The sequence below is a fragment of the Pelophylax lessonae genome (genome assembly GCF_965119305.1).
Source record: "Pelophylax lessonae genome assembly, chromosome: 1".
NCBI classification, from domain to species: domain Eukaryota; kingdom Metazoa; phylum Chordata; class Amphibia; order Anura; family Ranidae; genus Pelophylax; species Pelophylax lessonae.
Window position 1 is genome coordinate 659980565 of NC_138768.1, and position 23225 is coordinate 660003789.

A 23225-nucleotide genomic window follows, 5' to 3' on the forward strand; every position below is an offset into this window, starting at 1 on the left:
AGCTCTGTCAGATTGGTTTGAGAGCTTCTGTGAACAGCAATTTTAAAGTCTTGCCACAGATTCTCAATTGAATTTAGCTCTGGACTTTGACTGGGCCATTCTAACAAATGAATATGCTTTGATCTAAACCATTCCATTGTAGCTCTGGCTGTATGTTTAGAGTCGTTATCCTGCTGGAAGGTAAACCTATGCCCCAGTCTCAAGTCTTTTGCAGACTCTAAAAAGTTTTCTTCTAAGACTAATATATAAACATATGGTGCAGCACTGCTGAATACTCAATACTGTGAACAATTATTGAATTCAGGATGTCACACAGCTGATGAAACCCAAATGGTGTGGTAATGCAATCTAACGATCGATTGGTGATTTATATATGCTTTTTTAATCAGATTTCTTGTAAGTGTATTTTAATTGGGGCATCTTAATAAATTATTTAAATGGAGAGCACTGTAGAGTTGCCTTTGTGTTACATGTAGTCCATGTGAGAAGTATTGGCTCAGACGGGAGTACTAGATCTAAGGAAGGAAGTTTTACATCCACTTCAGAGTGACTGGTGGGAATTGTGAAATAAGTCTGTTATTGACAGGAGTGAGGTGAGCGTTCAATTCACCTGGTGGTGGTGGCGCCACCAATTCATTTGTTTAATAAGATCTGAGCACGGCGGTGGAATATATATTTATAAAATGACTTTTACTTTACACATTTATATGTTAATTCACTTATTATTATTGTCTTTTGGCTTTAATAGGAGTTGTTCACACTATTGAATATTCAGCATTGCTGCACCATATGTTTATATATTGATTATTCCTTAGTGTGGTGAAATCACTAATAGGTGTTCAGCAGCTACTGAACACAGAGTTTTACATATAGTTATTTTGTTTGATCACTTAGTGTAGGAGGTACAATAAAAATAAAATAGAAAAATATATATTTATAGGTGGCGCTGATTGCACACATCTGATTTTTTCTAAGAATGCCCTGTATTTTGCTCCATCCATCTTCCCATCGACTCTGACCAGCTTCCCTGTCCCCCTGAAAAATAGCATTCCCACAACATGACGCTGCCACCACCATGTTTCACGGTGGGGATGGTGTGTTTTCATGTGCAGTATTAGTTTTCCACCACACATAGCGTTTTGCTTTTAGGCCAAAAGTTCAATTTTGGTCTCATCTGACCAGAGCACCTTCTTCCATATGTTTGCTGTGTCCCCCACATGGCGTCTCACAAACTGAAAACAGGACTTCCTATGGCTTTCTTCAACAATGGCTTTCTTCTTGCCACTCTTCCTTAAAGGCCAGAATTGTGGAGAGCACGACTAATAGTTGTCCTGTGGCCAGATTCTCCCACCTAAGCTGTGGATCTCAGCAGCTCCTCCAGAGTTACAATGGGCCTCTTGGCAGCTTCTCTGATTAATGCTCTCCTTGCCCGGCCTGTCGGTTTAGGTGGATGACCATGTCTTGGTAGGTTTGCACATGTGCCATGCTCTTTCCATTTTTGGATGATGGATTAAACAGTGCTCAGTGAGATGTTCAAAGCTTGAGATATTTTTTTATAATCTAACCCTGCTTTAAACTTCTCCACAACTTTATTCCTGACCTGTCTGGTGTGCCTCTTGGCCTTAATGATGCTATTTGTTCACTAAGGTTCTCTAACAAACCTCTGTGGGCTTCACAGTACAGCTGTATTTATACTGAGATTAAATTACACACAGGTGGACTCTATTTACTATTTAGGTGACTTCTGAAGGCAATTGGTTCCACTATGTTTTAGTTAGGGGTATCAGAGTAAAGGAGGCTGAATACAAGTGCATGTCACACTTTTTAGATATGTATTTGTAAAAAATTGTGAAAACCATTCATCATTTTCCTTCCATATCACAATTATATGCCACCTTGTGTTGTTATATCACATAAAATCCCAATAAAATACATTTACCTTTTTGGTTGTAACATGACAAAATGTGGAAAATGTCAAGGGGTATGAATACTTTTTCAAGGCACTGTAAATGTTTTGAATAATTCTTCTATCTATTCTCTCTCTAATCTTTTCAATCTATTCAAGTTGCCCACGATATAACAACGTTGGATCCCAGTGGGCATCTCACAGATTCACCACAACTTGCTTTTGTATTGAAAAGCTAATTCCTAGCACTATTAGTTTGAAAGTATTTACAGTAGATTATGTTATATTGTAGCATACTACCTGACCTAAACAGTTTCTGCATTGATAAAATCCTAAACTGGGTCACATAGGTATTTTTTGGGTGCCCAGATTGTTAGATATTCTGTTCATTCTACTAGGAGAACAGTTTTTCTCAGCTAGCAAATTCACAGTTAGGTTCATAGGAGATCAGATGAAAAATTGGAGACCTAACAGTCCATGTATTAAGACTAGTGCACACAGACTGAATGTCAGGCGGCGATCGAACCAGCTGACATTCGGCCCATGTGTGCTGGAGTTGGTCCAACAGAAGTCGGCCGAAGAGGCATGACCGAAAAACTTCTGCCAATCGGCTTCTGATCAGCGCTCTCAGCCAATGGCTGAGAGTGCTGACTGGAGTGTTCTCGTGGGGGGACCGTCCCCCGTTGGAACACAAAAGAACAGCAGGGGAAACAAACATTTATCTACAATATATAAGACTTTGCTGCCCTCTATTTATGCTGGTCTGGATGGCCTGCGGGCAGTGTGGCATGCAGAGGAGGAGGGGCTGGATGGTGAGGACTGGGAGGACATATAGGACCTCCTGTTCAACTCGCTCATAGTGACCAGGGATGCCTTGATTCAATTTAAGATATTGCATAGGATTTATTATACTCCACAGGGGCTGCATTATATTTACCCCGGTGTTTCGGCTTCCTCTTGGAGATGCTCTTGCGACTCTGCGGGTTTCTCACACATTTTGTGGGAGTGCCCTCTGATCGCTTCTTACTGGCAGGAGGTGTCTCGGTTCATTTCGAGCTTGACCTCCTTTCCGATCCCTTTAACAGTGGGAATTTGTCTCCTTGGACTGGTGGACCAGTTGGCGATTGCCAAGGCGACACGTACCCTAATTTGTATACTCTTATTCTATGCAAGGAAAGCGATAGTCCTTAAGTGGAAGTCAGACCTCCCCCCAACCCTTAGTTTCTGGAAGGGACTAGTTAACACTGTGGTGCCCCTGTTCAAGGCGCCATACATTTCCAGGGGCTGCTCAAAAAAATTTGAAAAGGACTGGCAGGTATGGATAGTGTCTGACTTAACGTTGGACAACCAAAACTCTGTAGCTGGAACGCCTTAAGTGTGAAGGTGTCTGAATGGTAGATAGCCCTCTTGTGAGTGCCTGGTGATGGTGAGGGGAGCCTGGGTTTGCAATTCTCCTGGTATTGTTCCAGGCCGTTGGGCCTAGTGGGGTTGCGCAGCGGGAATCCAAGGGGGAGGAAAAGTATACTCCTGACAATGTATAATGTGTGCTTTTTTTTATTTTCATTATCCGTTTGTTGGGCACTGAGCAGTATGCTCTTGGGAGGTTAAAGTCATGACCTCCAACTTGTTTTTGTAGTGGTAGTGTTAATAGTTTGTGATTGTGTTTGTTTAAGCCGGGGTATGCCCCACAGGCTTTGTTTTTTACCAAAAAGTTTGCAATAAAAAGAATTTTAAAAGAAAAAAAAGGAACAGCAGGGAGATCACCGAACTAGCATTGGATTGTTAGTACAGCAGCTTCTCCTGAGCTTTCAGTTTTTTTTTTCCATTCAGCCCTGCTGGAATGGAAAAAAAAACTACTACGAGTTTTAAGAAACTTGAATTATCTCCCTATCAGCGTCCTAGAACAGTGCAAACCAGTGTTTCTCTTTGCACTCTCCAACCCGATGACAGAAGGCAACAACACATCTAGTGCCCTATTCAGCTATTTATTTGCATATTTAACGTATCAGCGATACACCAGATAACACTTTTTGGAGTCAACATCCAAAACCCGTCATCAGGTATTGTTGTCTGTATGTTGAAGTGGTAAATAAAGAACGTTTTGGTCTGACACCAAATCAAATATTGTGGTTTGGTATTCTTCCTTCAGATTAACTCCTTATGGAACTACTTACAAATTAGGCTTATATAGGAAGCCAGTATTCACTGCACATACCTATCCTTATTATGCAACCTTCTGCAGGCTATCCTCGGTTATAATCCAAAATATAATGCATGCCTACAAGTGACATTGCACTTAAGGGCTTGAAGCGTATTCTTTTCTGTACTCTTCTTTCTTGCAATTATCATAACTGGTTATAACAGGGTGTGCTCTTGTTACTGTCAACATACAAATTATGTATAGCTAGCACTGCCAGTACTTTGCTGATTGGTTTAATTAATAAAATGTTAGAGCTTTTTTACAATCAGATCTTGCTAAAATTCTGTGAGAACAGATATTTTCATAATGCTATTACATTCTGTATTATGTAATTGAGCAACAAGTAATTAAAGCGTATCCAAACTTAAAACAAAAAAATTATAGTATTGCAGCTTCCTGGTTCTTAGATTTGGTGGCTACGTTAGCTTTCTGTTTTTATCACCTGGTAATCCTGCAACTAACAGACTTCCTATCCTAGGATGACAGTTACTCTGAGCAGTGCTGTCACCCTAGGACAGGGAATGGTTTAGAACTATATGACACTTTGTTAGGACAACATAATGCCTCCCTCTCATCTCCACCAGAGAGGGAGATATTTTGAAGTCCACAGATTTAGCAGTTAAGAGGCAGAGAGTGCAGGAAATTATTAACTCCCAATATTTCTGGCTGGATGAACTGCTATTTTTCAAGTTTGAGTTTGGTATTGTATTCTGGTGTTCTTAGTTCAGTGGAAATCTGGAAAACTGACAGCTAGTACAGGGAACTTCTCCCTGTACTGCTGCCACAGATAGGGGGGATCGGGCAGCAGCCTAATTTTTATATATTTTTATATAATAATTTAATTTAATATATATATATATACTGTATATATATATTTTTTAAGATTCTTAACTTTTAGATGTTTCTCAGGGCAAGTCTTTACAGTGACTGCAAGGTTTTTTGTGTAGAGTAAGAGTAAAGGTGGCCATAGATGGATCAAAATTCAGCTAGTTTAATAGGAACTAGCCGAATTTCGATCTATGCACAGCCACTGCAAAAGAACAGAAGTTGATTTCTCTGTCAAATTCTGTTCAACCTGTCGGATAAAAGCCACTTGATCAGTGGCTGCAGCACTGTCAGAATACAATAGCACAGCAGGGAAGGATTTCCTCATTCACCTCAAATGTGTGGATGTTTTTGTTCAGCCCGACGAACCAAGTATGGCCAGCTTTAGTCTGTCCCAAGTCTGTCCTTGTTACCATGCAAGAAGCCCAGCCTCTACGACTTTTACCCTTTGTTAGAACAGACTGTGTTCTAGTTACAATTGCTGATAATGACCTGCCTACATAGTACAGACAGGGTTCATTTTGGCAAGCAGATCTACCCAGCCCTGTCACAAACAAAAAAGAAAATTTGTTTAGTAATTTTTTTCTTTCTGGAGGGTCCAGTATAGAGCATCTAAAAGAAAGTAAGCTGCAATGTTTAAATATTTTGTTTAAGTTATGCTATGTGAATGGGGACATGTAATAAATATACATTAGGTGTTATTCCAGTTTGGCTGCAAAAGTGGAAGTACACTTTAAATATAGGAACCTCCATACCCAAACAACATTGCTACAGAAGAAAATGAATATTTCCCATTGGACATTATCAATGGTTCAATATCCTGTCTAACAGAAAGAACTGACATGGATAATGAATACCGGTTGCATAGCTGATTGTCTCACAGCCCTGCCTTCCAGCATTACATTTTATGAAAATCAGGATTAGTATGATGTGTCACTTTAAATAAACCTCTGGCCACCTAAGCTCTGTGTACCAGGAAAGCCATGAAAGTGGGCAAAGAGTGTACAGAAAAGATAAACATGTATAGGCTTGTATTGAATTCAGTATTACATTTTTCTCAACTGTAATGAACTAATGTTTCTAGAACTTTCAAAAGGTGATTTTGTTTCTCTTTGTTTGCAACAGCAAAATGTGAACCAGCATGTCGACATGGAGGTGTATGTGTAAGGCCAAACAAGTGCTTATGTAAAAAAGGATACCTGGGCTCGCAGTGTGAGCAGGTGGACAGAAACATTCGCAGAGTGGCCAGGGCAGGTATTCTAGACCAAATCATCGATGTGACGTCATATTTGCTAGATCTCACCAGCTACATTGTATAGTTTTCGCGGACTGCTTGGATACGTTCTGAACGGGCATTTATTTTTAAACCATGTAAATTAAACAGACAAAAAAGGACTTTGTAATTCTGCTCTAAATCCCTGTGTTTTAAAATATTTTTATTAATTTAAATATATTGTCCATAAAAGTGAGTTTGTGTGTGTAATTTATGAATATTTGAGTGTATATGTATGTGTGAAGATATAGACATATTCATTTATTAAACATTCTGTTATTGTAAACACTGGCTGCAAGAAGGTCATGTGAGCAACTTTATGCTTTTTGTCTATAAAGTAACATTAAAATAGGTATTTAGATGAAAATATGTCATGTGTACAGTATTTCATTTGTATTCACTGTGGGAGGGACAGGTTTTCATAAATCACTTTCTTTTCTTTTTTTATATATATAATTATCTCAGGTAATTGCATTTTTAGCTTTCACAGGTAATTTTACTATATTATCATAGTAATGCAAGTATTCTTTGCAATAAACCTGTAATTTTTAATATTACTCTTTTTCTTATGTGTCTACTTTTTGGGGAAGGGTGAGGAGGAGGTAGATCAAATACAGGATGTTCTCTGGCTTTAACAACAGTTACTGTATGTTCTGTAACCTTTACACAAGCCAGTTTTATGTAAATAGAATTGCCTCAGTAGGAGGACTAACCACCTTTTATGGGGTACAATTACAAGGAGGGGCAGAAGAATTGGCAAATGCCTGTGTTGGGTCAACCTAACCTACTTAGTCCTATTTATTAGAGTAAGAGTATTCATATAATCATAGCTCTAACACAGGAATACAGTGGACAGATGTCAAAGTATTTCAAACTGCAAAGTCACCTTTTCATACTACTTCAAGGCTATCACCCAGAATAGTTGCGGTATGGATTTGGTGGCACTGTACCTTCCATGTGGTCATAGTCTGGCCTGTGGTTCAGAGGGTGGTGGGATGTATGGTATTAAAATGTAATTTTGAGGTTCTAAATTATTTGTAGGTGAAGACAATCTTTACGATGATTTATCCAAGCTATAAGGTATGTTGTTTGCCATAATGTCTGATTTTATTTTTTTTCGCCATGTGATGGTTATTTTCACCTCTTCATGCTGAAAACAGTTGTCATAGCAAATAACAATGTTATAGCTTAGCAACATAAGCCTAATGTCTTTATTGTAAAATCTTTTGGTCAACAAAGACTCCTGGACCCCAAGTAATTTGGATGTAGTAAATCTTAAGCCAGACAAAACTTAGTTAGAAAATGCCCAAGCTGGCAAAATAAAAAAATAAGTGACATTAGTGGCTTGCTTTGATATACATAAACACAATAAAACATGTGCCTGGCTGTAATATGATTGCCAGAACCCAGACTAAACTAATAAAGTTAGATCAAATCTTTCTAAAGTGTAATAAATGTAATATCTGCTGCATGCAGCAACAACCCCCTGGTACGGTCAATCCACTGACTGGGACATCAAAGTGATGGACTAGTTCAGTAGTGAAATTGGGAATGAAATAGCAAAACACTTTGTAAAGCATTCCTGTGTTTGTATGAAATGTTCTTGGCAAGCATAATATTGCTGGGTATACAACCTCAAATTAAATATCTGGCAAAAGCTATGTACCTTAAGAACATCACTTGCTGTTACATGAATCCTCTTAGTATTTGTGTTTTCTGCCTTGGAAAGATACCTTTGTGGAACTTCAGGATGTGTTCTGTAAGATTGATGAATGGGAAATAAGCAAACGTTTCCTAATATATCAGTCAGTACTTTTTCAGTTGCTGCTGGAAGGCTTTAAATTATATTAATGCTGTTGGTCTTATGTTGTGGAATAAAATGTAATGAAGTAGGGTTTCTCTTGTGGAAGATCACTGTTTTTATCAGAGGAAGTCTGTTACCCTTAATAGTTTTCCATCACACTTGAAAGAGCTCCCAGCTGCAGATCATTGATGATAAAATAACAGATGCATGAAAATATCTAAAAATACATAATATGTTTAAAGGAAAACTCTGGTCATAAGGAAAACAATGATAGTTTTTATACATTCAAGAGATGTATTAATTATGAAACTCAACCATCTGACACTTCCTTGCAATGGAGGAGCTGCTAATATTCAGTTTATGAGATGTAAAATGTTGTGTCTGTTCCCAGCAGATTCAGGACAGCATGCTAACAACCTACATAAAGCAGAATAGAGGAGGCCTATATTATGTTCGGTCCTACTAGATTGTAATGCACTTAAGAAGAAAAGGGGCAAACACAAATTCTGATTTTTTTTATATTTATGTGTTTCTAACTGTCATGCATGGGGATCCAATAAAAGAGTTTATTTTTTCTGAAATTGCACTGGAGTTTTGTTAGCTCACTTGTATAGATGCAAAAAAGTACTGCGTGGAGTTCCCTTTTATAGCCTATGCTCCTCTAATAACAGTGTAATTTTAATTCAATACCGTTTTATGAGTAGATTGCTCAATTCAGTGTCTTCATTGGGTTGAACATAATAGGAGATGGCGGTCACTGGTTGACCCCGTCCCTTCAATGACTTAATCTGGTATGAGGAATTATTTATATTTTTATTTATTTCCCAACTTTAAAGATGAATGCACCTCCACTTACTTATGTCATGTGAAAATGGAGATTAGCTGTGACATCTGTATTGAGCTTTCATTGAACAATACTTACCATAATAGAGTGCATTCATAATGCAGCACAATGTGGACTTCACTGACAGCCTGTTTAAAACAGCATTGGGAAGAATAGAGCATGAAGACCAAGTTGCCCTTTTAGCTCAGTAAAAGGTGGTCCCATTTAATCACAGTACAATTCATTGGGTAGGCAGTGTGACCAATTCCCAATGATCCAGCCTGTATTTAACAGTTAATAGCAACCTTTTGTACTCAGTCTTTTCCCTGAGAAGAAATCCATGACATGAGACGTTTCCATTATTTACATGTGATCTAATTTAGTTTTTTAAGTAAAATGTTCTATGGGTAATATGTATATGCAATAATGTATGTGTGCATTCCTTGACAATAAACCAAATGTTAATACATTGATATGTGTTGTATATAGCAAAGAGAAAATAATCTACACTCATCTTGTCGTGCTACAAGGGCAGCAATCATCTTCATACATGTATAATACAAAGCACATACAATTTTAAGATTGAAATCCACAGGATCATTTAAAAAAATATGTATTGAGCTTTTGTCTTGGACCCAGTGGAATAGGTAGCTCACTGACAAACTTGTTAGTAATGGAGAATGGTATCTAATGCTGTATCTACGCTCCCAGGTTATCAGGAAAGCCAAGAAACACATTACTTGAAAAGGAACAGTCTTTTTATTGATATTGATAATTGCAGGAAATCCTTAAGGAAAAAATAGTTTTACTATTGTAGACATGCTCTAGACTTTATTTATCTAGTCTTTACAAAACTATCCTACTTTCCAAATATCTATAGCTAATATTGGCTAATTTATACTATTATAAATATTCAGAATTTATTCAACAAACTCTCTCTATAGTTTAGTCACAAGGAGATACTTATACATATCAAATGAAATTTCCATGCAGTCATCAAGGACTCTTTGGGCAATCCAGAAAAATCCAGAACACCAAGACAAAAGTCAAATAAGTTATTCACATGGTTTAATGATTGCACATTTGCATGTGTACAAAGGCCTATAACTACAACAAAGGCTTGATGGGCCACCAATCAGAAGGGAACGAGGGCTGCTTGGTGCCGCAGGTGGTAAAAAGTAAATCTTAAGAAAATGTGTAGCTTGGTCTGGACTGATGGTGATCTTTAGAACGGGTATACATGACATGCAGAGTGAAAACATTGCAGAGATAGATAAGAAATAGTTTCCAGAAAACTGCATGTTGAAATGAGTTGTTGAAATGAGTTGTTAAAATGATTTGCCATTCCACCAACCTGACAAAATGTATAGCTTTTATTATGATAAATTTGGAACAAAAGTGTCACACATAATGAGCCATTTATCTTTAGAAATCTATATGGGTTGTCAAGCTTAAGCTAACATTTTACAGACCCAATACATTGCCTTACAGCCATACAGTCTATGACATCATCCCTAAACTGATTCTCCTTATGAATTCCATTTCCTACATGGGGGTATTGTAAGGAGCAGACACTCAGCAGGGACTGTCTGTGACCACACAGGTTATTTATGTAGTTTGGTCTATCTGCCATTTTGGAATGTAGATATGGAAACCTATATGTATGTGATAAATATACATGTCTTTATACTGTAAAGCCATTGAGAATAATGGCAGTCCAGAGTTTTTGCTGTAAGATTTAAAATTAGAAGAACCCATTTTGTAACTCTTTAATAACAATGAAAAAAATATTGGATTCCTGGAGATCCAAGCACTTTATAGTTAGCACTGATCTAAAATTATTAATGTGTATCTATACCTTTTTTTTTTTTTTTAACTTTTAGATAGAATAAGGAAAGGCTGGAACCCCTGTTGAGTTTGATTGCTGTTTGTTAGGGAGATTTCCCTTCACCTTCTGTTCTCGGACTAACATTTTACCATACAGGAAGCAAAGGGAAATCTGCAACACGGTGACAGTAAAAAAGCTGGCAATGGTTTTTTTTGTTGCTCTTAGAGAGATGTACCCCCACTTCCTGTCCTGGGGAGAACCCTTTTACCTAACAGGGAGTGAAGGAATCTCTCCAATAGAACTTCCATTAACAATGAATGCTAGAGTTCAAACCCTCTCCCACTTTATCTGAAACAAAAAAAAGGTCTGGCTATATACAGTACACAACCTAATAGTACTAGGTAGTAATGAAAAAAGAGCCACCATCCAATACATAATTAGAGTTCCTAGTGAAAAGGCCATAGGTGTTAATACATTTATGTATTTATATACATAATATTTTTACACTCCATGTAACCAAACTATTTCCACATGTTCACTGAAATATTCAACAAATCGCTAATCCATCCTTATTTTTTTATTTCCTGTTCTTGTTGTTCTTTATTCTTGTACCCTTTGCACACATTTGGGTTCCTTGTTCCTGGCCAAATGCCTTTTTTTTTTAAAATATATCGCAGTTAACAGTAAATATTCTTATAGCCCGAACGCCTTCATTTTTGGTGTAAGGTTTATTCTAATGATGTGTATCAAGCCTATTTAATAAACAAATCCAAAAGTGTAATTTTGATGTGTAGCATGTGATAACCCTTGGCAGCCCATCAGATTTTAATTAGGTGTATTCAGATTCAGGTAGAGGTGATTTCTAATTGGTTACTACAACCTACTCATTGTTGACATTTTCACTGCTTTACTAATAAAGCCCAAGTATCTGTATGTTTTGTTGTGATGGTATACTGTTGATATTATGATGACTATAAAACCACTGCTAATTGTTACCATTGATAAATAAATTTAACAAGTCAAGGCTATTTTTACCAGCAACTGCATACGACTATCAAATACAAAATATAATAAATTACCTATTTGCCCACATTCCCACATATATAATAGTTACTTGCAATGAAAACATCATGAGACAAACAATACATGCATAACCATATATTTAAAAAAAAAAATAGGTTATCTAGCACCACCACGTTGTGATGGTCATATACCAGACTGAGGCCCAATACTCCCTAAAGCATAAGTTTACCCAGTGGCGGCCGGCCGATAGGGGGCACAGGGGAGCCGCCCCCCCCCAAAAAGAAAAAGAAAAAAAAGATTTAAAAAAAAAACTCACTGGTGGCTATGGGGGGGGGGGTTCCACCCGGCAGAGGCGCCGATTGGCGGCCTTCTGGGGGGTGACCTGGGCGCAGAGCACTGCGCTCCGACACTACCCCTTTTGTGATGTCCTGGATCATGATTGGTCCAGACTGTGGATCCCTGCTAGCTGCCCGAGCAGGAGGACGGGCAGGAGCAGGGATCAGTCTGTTCATGATATTTTACATGTTACACCCTAAATAGGGGCTAAACACGTAACATGTTACGAAAGGTGAACTTATCCTTTAACCACTTTAAGACCGGAGGATTTGGCTGCTCAATGACCAGGCCCTATTTTGCGACTCGGCACTACGTTACTTTAACGGACAATTGTGCGGTCGTGCGACTCAAACTAAATTGACGTCTTTTTTTTTCCACAAATAGAACTTTCTTTTGGTGGTATTTGATCACCTGTGCGATTTTTATTTTTTGCGCTATAAACAAAAATAAGAGCGACAATTTTGAAAAAAAAAACAATATTTTCCACATTCTTTTATATGAAATTCTCCAAAAAAAATTTAAAAATCAAAATTTTTTAACATTCTAGGCCAATTTGTTTTCTGCTACATATTTTTGGTAAAACAAATATTTTGATTGGTTTGCGCAAAAGTTATTGCGTTTACTAACTATGGGAAAGATTTATGTCATTTTTATTGTTTTTTTTTTTACTAGTAATAGCGGCGATCTGCGTTTTTTTGCGGGACTGCGACATTGCGGCGGACAGATCAAGCCCCTAACTGACATTTTTTACACTTTTGGGGGTACCAGTGATATTACTACAGTAATCAGTGCTAAAAATATGCACTGCTACTGTAAAAATGACACTGGCAGGGAAGGGGTTTACTGTACTGGTGACCTAGGGGCGTGATTCTAACTGTTGAGGGGCGTGGTTTGTGAGGTCATCACAGAGACATGCGATCCTATATAGCAGGATCACATAGCCTCTGTTATCATCTAAGGGAGAATGACAGACGGCTGTGTTTACATCAGCCATCTGTCCTTTTCTGTCAGCGGCGGGAGATCGCGAGTACCCAGGAGCGGCTGCCTGCCGCAGTAAAACTGTGGTGGGCAGTCGCTAAGTGGTTAAAGAGAAACTGAATTCAATGCAATCTACAGAAAAAAAAATCGCAATCTGTACATAAAATATTCTGTCAGATGACAGCAACCCCTAAATTACAAACTGGGACATCCTTTATTATGCCCAGAAGCTTTTAGGTCCTCAGGCTCAGGGACGGGGGAATGAGGAGCTGGAAGAGGCCTCTGAAGACACAAGAGCCCTGATTTGGCTTCATTACAATCCTCAGGTGAGGGGCAATTGGAGGACAGAACAGATCCTAGGGAAGGAGAGGAGCAACCCACCCTAGGAGAAATCCTAAAAGCAGCTGCTACAGTTAAGTCTGGTAAAACACAGCTAGGAGGGCTGCATAAGGAAGTCCGCATAGTTGGTCTGCATAGTTTGTCTCCCTGAACGCTCTGAAGGTAATGACTCTATTGATATTTGGGCACAATGCCTTTATACCCTGTTTTCTGTGGAACGAGCCCACCCATTTTGGTTGCTAGGATTAGCACCTTTTCATGTTTTTTAATTTTCCTGCCCTATTGGTGGGATATTTACTTTTTTGCAACAGTTTTTTTTTAGTTTTTTTATGTTTTCTTTGGTTTGTATTTACTTCAAGCTCTGTTCCAGAACAACTGCTCATGCTCATATGGCTCCAACCTGGTTGTTCCTATGGCTCGGATGATTCCCATACCTGCTCCAACTCCGTGGCCTCCTTGGGGTGAACTTTTAGAAACACTGGACTGCTTTATTACACTCCTGCTGGGGAGGACGGTGTGCTGCTTTCTCTCTGGCCACATTACCTACTCAAGAGACTCATGTCAGAGGTCACATTAGGGTCATGGAATATTTGGGGTCTTCACTGTCCCATAAAAAGGGCCATTATGAGTGCCTCGCTTTGTAAATTCCAGCCTGCTATATGCGGGCTACAAGAAACCCACCTTACTCCTAATACTCTTTCATGTGTCCAATATGCTTGGGTGGGCCATGTGTACCATTCTACTCACACCTCATATTCACAGGGGGTGAGTGTGTTTATACACAAGTCCCTCGATTTTCAATGTTTTTTTATCCCTTCACCCTTTTCTACTACTGTGCTGAGACATTTGGCAACCGTTTTGTCTGACAAGCCTGACATCCCGCTCTTTACACTGGGAGACTTTAACAGTTGCTCACAGGTACAGATGGATAGGCATCCTCCTCCGGTTGGTTCGTCAACATCTAGAGCATCCCTCCTGGCATGTTTATTAAAGAGTTCAGATTGCAGAATTTGTGGAGGATTAGAAATCCCTGAATGCTTGTGTTTTCATTAGTGTCTAAAACTCACTCATTTTTGTCCATGATAGATTTATGTTTGAGTAACACTGCTGCACATGTAACTGTCAGTGATATCAGCTATGCATCCCCGTGGTATATCTGACCACTCCCTGGTGATGGGCCAAATGTGAGCCAGGCCTTCTACTAAACTAAAGCGGGCTTCTTGAAAAATGAACACCTTCTGGCTTAACTGGTTCTTTTTCGCAGACCGTATTAGAGAACCAAATTTCACGTTTTTTTGATAATTCTGAGTCAGATGTCCTTCTAAGATGGGAAACTTTTAAATGCTTTTTGCGTGGCAAACTTATCTCAGAGATGTAAAAAACATTAGCAAATAGGGTGAACGCCAACTATCTCAGCACGTGCAAAGACTGGAACAGAAATATATTTCTAATCCCTCCGACAAAACTAAAGAATTATGTTTGTCCGCAAAGAATGCACTTGTACGTTTGGCATCTTCTTCTGCTGACAAGAGACGTTTCTTTTGAAAGCAGCATTTTATGAGGAGGGGGAGCAAAGCGGCTGCCTGTTAGCCAAACTAGTTAATGCCTGATCTGCAGCTCCACCAATAGTGGCCCTAAAGTCTCAATCGGGCAGGCTTCTTAATACACCTGACCTGGTTGTGACTGAGCTGGTGCAATTTTACTCTGATTTGTACCAGTCTCGTATACACTACACTAACGGTGAGTTGAATATGTATCTTTCGACTCTTGAGCTGCTTAGTCTTACTGTGATACAGCAGGCACGATTGGATGCTCCTATTGATTTGGAGGAGATACAAGAGGTTGGGGTTTATTCCTGGCTTGTAAAGCACCAAGGGAAGATGGTATACCTATTGAGGTTTATAAAAATATTCAGCAATTATCCTGCCTCATTTCTTGCAAACTTTTAATGCTGCATTGAAAACTAATTGCTTTCCTGCTTCTAAGGCAATTATCGTTCTCCTACTTAAGCCCGGCAAGTCTCCCACAGATCCCAGTTCATACAGACATTTCCCTACTCCAAACAGATTTTAAGATCCTTGCAAAAGTTTTGGCTTCATGCCTGAATAAGGCTATACTCAGCATTATACACCCTGACCTGACTGGCTTCAAGCCTGGCAAGTCAACAGCCATTAACATTCGCCGGGTCTTTCTTAATATGCAGACTACTTATGAGAATAATGGGGCTCGGGCCCTACTGTCATTCGATGCGAAATAAAGCATATGATAGCAGTGAATGGCGTTATTTGTGGGTAGTACTGGAGCGCTTTCGATTTGGAGAGAGATTCATCTCCTTGGTGAGACTTCTCTATCACATCCCACAGGCAGCTATTTGGGTGGGCAGGGGTACACGACAGGGGTTCTCTCTTTCATCTCTGTTGTTTGCCCTAGCTATTGAACCGAAGCATGTAATCAAAGTTCGGATTCTAATCTGGTTCTGATTCGTGCCTCAGAGGACATAGTGGGCTTCTGGTATGGCATGCTGCATAAGAAACTTATGCTATATGCAGAGGACATGCTGGTGCTGCTGGGGGACACAGATTCCTCGTTGAGAACAGCTATGTCAGTGATCACATGTTTTGTTACCTACTCTGGCTTAACTATCAATTGGTCCAAGTCTGCATTGTTACCCTTAGAAGGCATAGTTGATCCCTCTCTGCACACATTCTGCCCCGTCCCGGTAGTTGAGTCATTTAGGGTAGTGATTGTCCCGGAATTTAGTAAGCAGCTGCAGTATATTGAGACAGGAGTAGTTAGGTAAATCGGGTAAAAAGTTAAACTCTGGAAAAGACTCTGGCTCTCTATGGTAGGAAGGGCTAACTTGGTAAAGATGATTTTAAGCCTCAACTGCAATACTTTCTCCATAATTCTGCCATAGTACTGCCTCTCAAGCTTTTTTGGACTATTAATTCCTTTTTTAGACAACTACTTTGGCGGTAAGGTTCATCTAGGATCTGCCTAGAAGAATTACAAAAAATCAAAGGAAACGGGGCATAGCATTCCGAGACCCATGGGTGTTATATTTGGCTGCTCAACTGCAGCACAAGCAGGAGGGTATGCTTAGACTAGGGCCGGCTGTTAAAACTTAGGAATTCCTCCCTGTCCATTATGCTTCACTGCACTAGATCAGCTTCACTCCGGGAAGCTTTAGAATTGCAATTGTTTGCTAAATCCAACCGTCTTTTCCCTACATATAGGTTAAGGCACAAAATCAGGGGTAAGATCAAACAGCTGCAAGGGGTAACTGGGTTTAAAAAATTCAGAAGTGGCAAAATTGACTTATGCTCCTAAGTGGGGTGCTTATGGTATTACACACATGAAACATATCTTTAGAGCGTAAAATTGCTATCCTTTCCTTCGTTACATACTTTGTAAAGTCTACCACAATCCATGTATTTTTACTATTTGCAACTGTCCCATGCAGTACAGACACAAAATCTGCCCTCTAATTTTTCTCTTTCCTCAACATCTATTTTTGGGCTGTTGCGGCCAGCAAAATAAAGAAGGGCCTTAATTGTTATGCATCCCTACTGAATATCTATTTAGAGGCCTACCACTTTAAGGCCAAGGATCTGTGGGAGTTCGATGTGGGAGACTTGTTCGATGAATAGCGGGAAAATGCGCTGGAAGCAGTGCAAACTAGTTCTCTTAATAATTCTCAGGGTTTATCAAAATTGTACCTTTTTATGCGAGTTCATTATACCCCAATAAAATAGTTTAAAATGGGGCTTTTGTCAAAACCAGTGTGTCCAAAATGTAGCAGAGATCATGGGGATCTCATCCACATGCTCTGCAGATGTCCCAAGTTACACAGATACTGGACATCTGTTCTTGCAATAGAGTATTCTACACAGACATCCCTTCTGAACCCAGGTGCTGCCTGTTGGAAGTTTTTGATGATATTATTCTAGATGCCTTTACTAAGTAAGCTTTTTTCAGGGCCTTGTTTCTGGCACATAAAATGATTCTCCTCCATTGGAAAAGCACTTCCCCTCCATCCCTTAAGGAATGGCTAGACCATATGGGTACTATTTTAAGATATGAAAAGGTTATTTACAAGCACCGTGGATGCCCTGCTAAATTTGAGAGGGTTTGGGGAGGTTGGCTTGATTCACCAGGCTTGGCCCCAGTAGACCTGATTATATATAGGATATTGGGGAAGAATGCTGTTGATTACTGAATGATGGTTATTACTATCTGACTTTGGAGTGTGCAATATTAATGCTCTATTGGCACTATCATTTCTGTTTTCAGCCAGTAGGTGGGGCTGTATGTTTTTTTTTTTTTTTCTTTTAGTGAGCTCTATGCAGTTGGAAGCTGTAATTGCCTATTTGTTTTCTACTGTTTTGTACATTACAAAGTTGCATCCTTTGTGAGTGCTTATGGAACATGTACGCTTGAATGTGTTCAGATAAAACTTTCCCACAAATTAAAAAAAAAAGGGTTAGCTCACCTTTACAGAAAAAATGTAAAGGTGAACTTAGACTGGATGCCTTCCCCACCCCCTAATCCCTGTTGGACTTACCTTTGGGTTTGCTGAGCTGTCAGCACCCTTGCAGCTGGTCCAGCGGTCCAGGGATTTGAAATTCTTGCTCTTCTCTGTGCAGTGCTTCTGGGACGCACCAGATCATATCACTGTGATGGTGCTAACTGTCAGTGTGATCCATCCCAGAAATGCTGCACAGAGAAGGGGGAGAAGAATGGGAATTTTAATTGCCAGGACCGTCGGACTGGTTGCGGGGGTGCTGACAGCTCAGCAATCCTAGAGGTAAGTACAGCGGGGACCAGAGGGTTGGTTAAGATGTTCTGTGTTAGTTCACCTTTACATTTTTTCTGTAAAAATTAACTAACACTTTAAGCATAACAGCATACACACATGGGTATAGCTTTGTCCCCCTACTAAATCACAGGTTTATTTATATTATAAATGAAACAACCAAATCAAGGTAGTGTTCTCAAAACTATACTCAATGCAAAGCCCTGGGAGGATTTGTATTCTGTCATGCTTAAGTGTCATATAAGGAAAATTACTGATAGTAGTAAACAACTTTCCTTTTTCCTGACACAAGGATAGGAGCATACACATGTCACATACACTTCAAAACAAGGGAGTGTAATGATGAATAAATTTTAATCACTGGATTAATTTGATTTATTTTGAACTGAATGTCTAAACTCAACTGAGGTCAATGCAGTTGGATCGACTTTTTAATGGGCTAGGGATGTGGACCAGTCTTCTGCCCTGCAGATTACCTCTGGGGATTAGTGTTGAGCGAACACGGACTGTATTATTCGTGTTCGTACCGAATAATTGGATTTTTTTTACCCGAACACGGACACGGACACTTTACTGTATGTTCGGGTAAAAATCCGTGTTCGGTCGTTTTATTTCCGGGTTTTGCATGCTTTGGCGCTCTTTTCATGGCGGGCTTTCAACAGCCAATCAACAATCGTTTAACTGGTGTGCCTTAAGCCATCCCAGCCATGCCTGCAAATGTCTTAGTAGCTGTGATTGGCCGTCTGAAGCATGTGACCAAGTCTTTATAAGTTCGAGGCAGCCGCCGCAGCAGCGTCATTCTGCTGCTTAGCTAAGGGACAGAGCACACATCAATGTGCTGGCTGCTGATTAGGGAAAGATAGGCAGGAAAAAAACATTTGTGTCCGGATAGAATTGAGGGACAGGTCGGAGTGTTTAGGCAGGGCGAGTTGTAGGCATTTTAGGGATAGAGTCTGCTGAATTATAGGGTCAGTGTCTTCTACAAATTACAATCGATATTGCTGTGTGGGGGGTGGGGTGAATCTGCACTCAATCCTGATCTACGATCTCTTCTCAATCCTGTTAGGGACAGAGTCTGCTGAATTTTAGGGAAACTGTGTTCTACAAACTACAATCGATATTGCTGTGTGGTGTGGGATTGGAGATAGGCAGGTGTCAGTGATCCACATCCATTTTTCTGTGTGTGAGCTGCAGTGAACACAATCTTTTTGGGCTGCAGTGAACACAATCTTTTTGGGCTGCAGTGAACACAATCTTTTTGGGCTGCAGTGAACACAATCTTTTTGGGCTGCAGTGAACACAATCTTTTTGGGGTGCAGTGAACAAAATCTTTTTGGGGTGCAGTGAACACAATCCTTTTTGGTGTGCAGTGAACACAATCTTTGTGGGGTGCAGTGAACAAAATCCTTTGTGGGGTGCAGTGAACACAATCTTTTTGGGGTGCAGTGAACACAATCTTTTTGGGGTGGAGTGAACAACATCCTTTTTGGGGTGCAGTGAACAAAATCCTTTTTGGGGTGCAGTGAACAAAATCCTTTTTGGGGTGCAGTGAACACAATCTTTTTGGGGTGCAGTGAACACAATCTTTGTGGGGTGCAGTGAACACAATCTTTTTGGGGTGGAGTGAACAACATCCTTTTTGGGGTGCAGTGAACAACATCCTTTTTGGGGTGCAGTGAACACAATCTTTGTGGGGTACAGTGAACAGAATCTTTGTGGGGTGCAGTGAACACAATCTTTGGGGGGTACAGTGAACACAATCTTTTTGGGGTGCAGTGAACACAATCTTTGTGGGGTGCAGTGAACACAATCTTTTTGGGGTGGAGTGAACAAAATCATTTTTGGGGTGCAGTGAACAACATCCTTTTTGGGGTGCAGTGATCAAAATCCTTTTTGGGGTGCAGTGAACACAATCTTTTTGGGGTGCAGTGAACAAAATCCTTTGTGGGGTGCAGTGAACAGAATCTTTGTGGGGTGCAGTGAACACAATCTTTGGGGGGGTACAGTGAACACAATCTTTTTGGGGTGCAGTGAACACAATCTTTGTGGGGTACAGTGAACAGAATCTTTGTGGGGTGCAGTGAACACAATCTTTGGGGGGTACAGTGAACACAATCTTTTTGGGGTGCAGTGAACACAATCTTTGGGGGGTACAGTGAACACAATCTTTTTGGGGTGCAGTGAACACAATCTTTGTGGGGTGCAGTGAACACAATCTTTGGGGGGGTACAGTGAACACAATCTTTTTGGGGTGCAGTGAACAACATCCTTTTAGGGTGCAGTGAACACAATCTTTGTGGGGTGCAGTGAACAACATCCTTTTAGGGTGCAGTGAACACAATCTTTGTGGGGTACAGTGAACAGAATCTTTGTGGGGTGCAGTGAACACAATCTTTGGGGGGTACAGTGAACACAATCTTTGTGAGGTGCAGTGAACACAATCTTTGTGGGGTGCAGTGAACACAATCATTGTGGGGTGCAGTGAACTCAATCTTTGTGGGGTACAGTGAACACAATCTCATACTTCTGAAGATTTGAGGGTGCTGCCTGTTCCATACTCCCCCTACTCCTCATCTAGCCTTTTAGGGGTACAAACAATAGTAATTGGGGCCTAGTGTGGTTGTGTACGTGTGATATACATACACTTTTTTTGGATCATATTTTCTATTCCGCTATTTAATCAAAAACCTTTGGGGATCAGTTAAATTGGGGGATAGTCTGTGTTGGTACGTGTGAGAGAGATCCACCTTTCCAAGTTGTTGGGGTTCATCTCATACTTCTGAAGGTTTGAGGGTGCTGCCTGTTCCATACTCCCCCTACTCCTAGCCTTTTAGGGGTACAAACAATAGTAATTGGGGCCTAGTGTGGTTGTGTACGTGTGATATACATACACTTTTTTTGGATCATATTTTCTATTCCGCTATTTAATCAAAAACCTTTGGGGATCAGTTAAATTGGGGGATAGTCTGTGTTGGTACGTGTGAGAGAGATCCACCTTTCCAAGTTGTTGGGGTTCATCTCATACTTCTGAAGGTTTGAGGGTGCTGCCTGTTCCATACCCCCCCTACTCCTCATCTAGCCTTTTAGGGGTACAAACAATAGTAATTGGGGCCTAGTGTGGTTGTGTACGTGTGATATACATACACTTTTTTTGGATCATATTTTCTATTCCGCTATTTAATCAAAAACCTTTGGGGATCAGTTAAATTGGGGGATAGTCTGTGTTGGTACGTGTGAGAGAGATCCACCTTTCCAAGTTGTTGGGGTTCATCTCATACTTCTGAAGGTTTGAGGGTGCTGCCTGTTCCATACCCCCCCTACTCCTCATCTAGCCTTTTAGGGGTACAAACAATAGTAATTGGGGCCTAGTGTGGTTGTGTACGTGTGATATACATACACTTTTTTTGGATCATATTTTCTATTCCGCTATTTAATCAAAAACCTTTGGGGATCAGTTAAATTGGGGGATAGTCTGTGTTGGTACGTGTGAGAGAGATCCACCTTTCCAAGTTTTTGGGGTTCATCTCATACTTCTGAAGGTTTGAGGGTGCTGCCTGTTCCATACTCCCCCTACTCCTCATCTAGCCTTTTAGGGGTACAAACAATAGTAATTGGGGCCCAGTGTGGTTGTGTACGTGTGATATACATACACTTTTTTTGGATCATATTTTCTATTCCGCTATTTAATCAAAAACCTTTGGGGATCAGTTAAATTGGGGGATAGTCTGTGTTGGTACGTGTGAGAGAGATCCACCTTTCCAAGTTGTTGGGGTTCATCTCATACTTCTGAAGGTTTGAGGGTGCTGCCTGTTCCATACCCCCCCTACTCCTCATCTAGCCTTTTAGGGGTACAAACAATAGTAATTGGGGCCTAGTGTGGTTGTGTACGTGTGATATACATACACTTTTTTTGGATCATATTTTCTATTCCGCTATTTAATCAAAAACCTTTGGGGATCAGTTAAATTGGGGGATAGTCTGTGTTGGTACGTGTGAGAGAGATCCACCTTTCCAAGTTGTTGGGGTTCATCTCATACTTCTGAAGGTTTGAGGGTGCTGCCTGTTCCATACCCCCCCTACTCCTCATCTAGCCTTTTAGGGGTACAAACAATAGTAATTGGGGCCTAGTGTGGTTGTGTACGTGTGATATACATACACTTTTTTTGGATCATATTTTCTATTCCGCTATTTAATCAAAAACCTTTGGGGATCAGTTAAATTGGGGGATAGTCTGTGTTGGTACGTGTGAGAGAGATCCACCTTTCCAAGTTGTTGGGGTTCATCTCATACTTCTGAAGGTTTGAGGGTGCTGCCTGTTCCATACTCCCCCTACTCCTCATCTAGCCTTTTAGGGGTACAAACAATAGTAATTGGGGCCCAGTGTGGTTGTGTACGTGTGATATACATACACTTTTTTTGGATCATATTTTCTATTCCGCTATTTAATCAAAAACCTTTGGGGATCAGTTAAATTGGGGGATAGTCTGTGTTGGTACGTGTGAGAGAGATCCACCTTTCCAAGTTGTTGGGGTTCATCTCATACTTCTGAAGGTTTGAGGGTGCTGCCTGTTCCATACCCCCCCTACTCCTCATCTAGCCTTTTAGGGGTACAAACAATAGTAATTGGGGCCCAGTGTGGTTGTGTACGTGTGATATACATACACTTTTTTTGGATCATATTTTCTATTCCGCTATTTAATCAAAAACCTTTGGGGATCAGTTAAATTGGGGGATAGTCTGTGTTGGTACGTGTGAGAGAGATCCACCTTTCCAAGTTGTTGGGGTTCATCTCATACTTCTGAAGGTTTGAGGGTGCTGCCTGTTCCATACCCCCCCTACTCCTCATCTAGCCTTTTAGGGGTACAAACAATAGTAATTGGGGCCTAGTGTGGTTGTGTACGTGTGATATACATACACTTTTTTTGGATCATATTTTCTATTCCGCTATTTAATCAAAAACCTTTGGGGATCAGTTAAATTGGGGGATAGTCTGTGTTGGTACGTGTGAGAGAGATCCACCTTTCCAAGTTGTTGGGGTTCATCTCATACTTCTGAAGGTTTGAGGGTGCTGCCT

General features: G+C 40.2%; 1 protein-coding gene across 1 annotated transcript in view; it reads left to right on the plus strand.

The window, feature by feature from the left end:
• The window catches only part of HHIP (hedgehog interacting protein), a 169960-nt gene extending 163246 nt beyond the window's left edge, over nt 1-6714 (plus strand). The window contains exon 13 of the mRNA XM_082248303.1: nt 6057-6714. Within this exon, the coding sequence (XP_082104429.1) occupies nt 6057-6250 (194 nt within the window). The 3' untranslated portion in view covers nt 6251-6714. The remainder of the gene's footprint in view (nt 1-6056) is intronic.
• The last annotated feature ends 16511 nt before the right edge of the window (nt 6715-23225 follow it).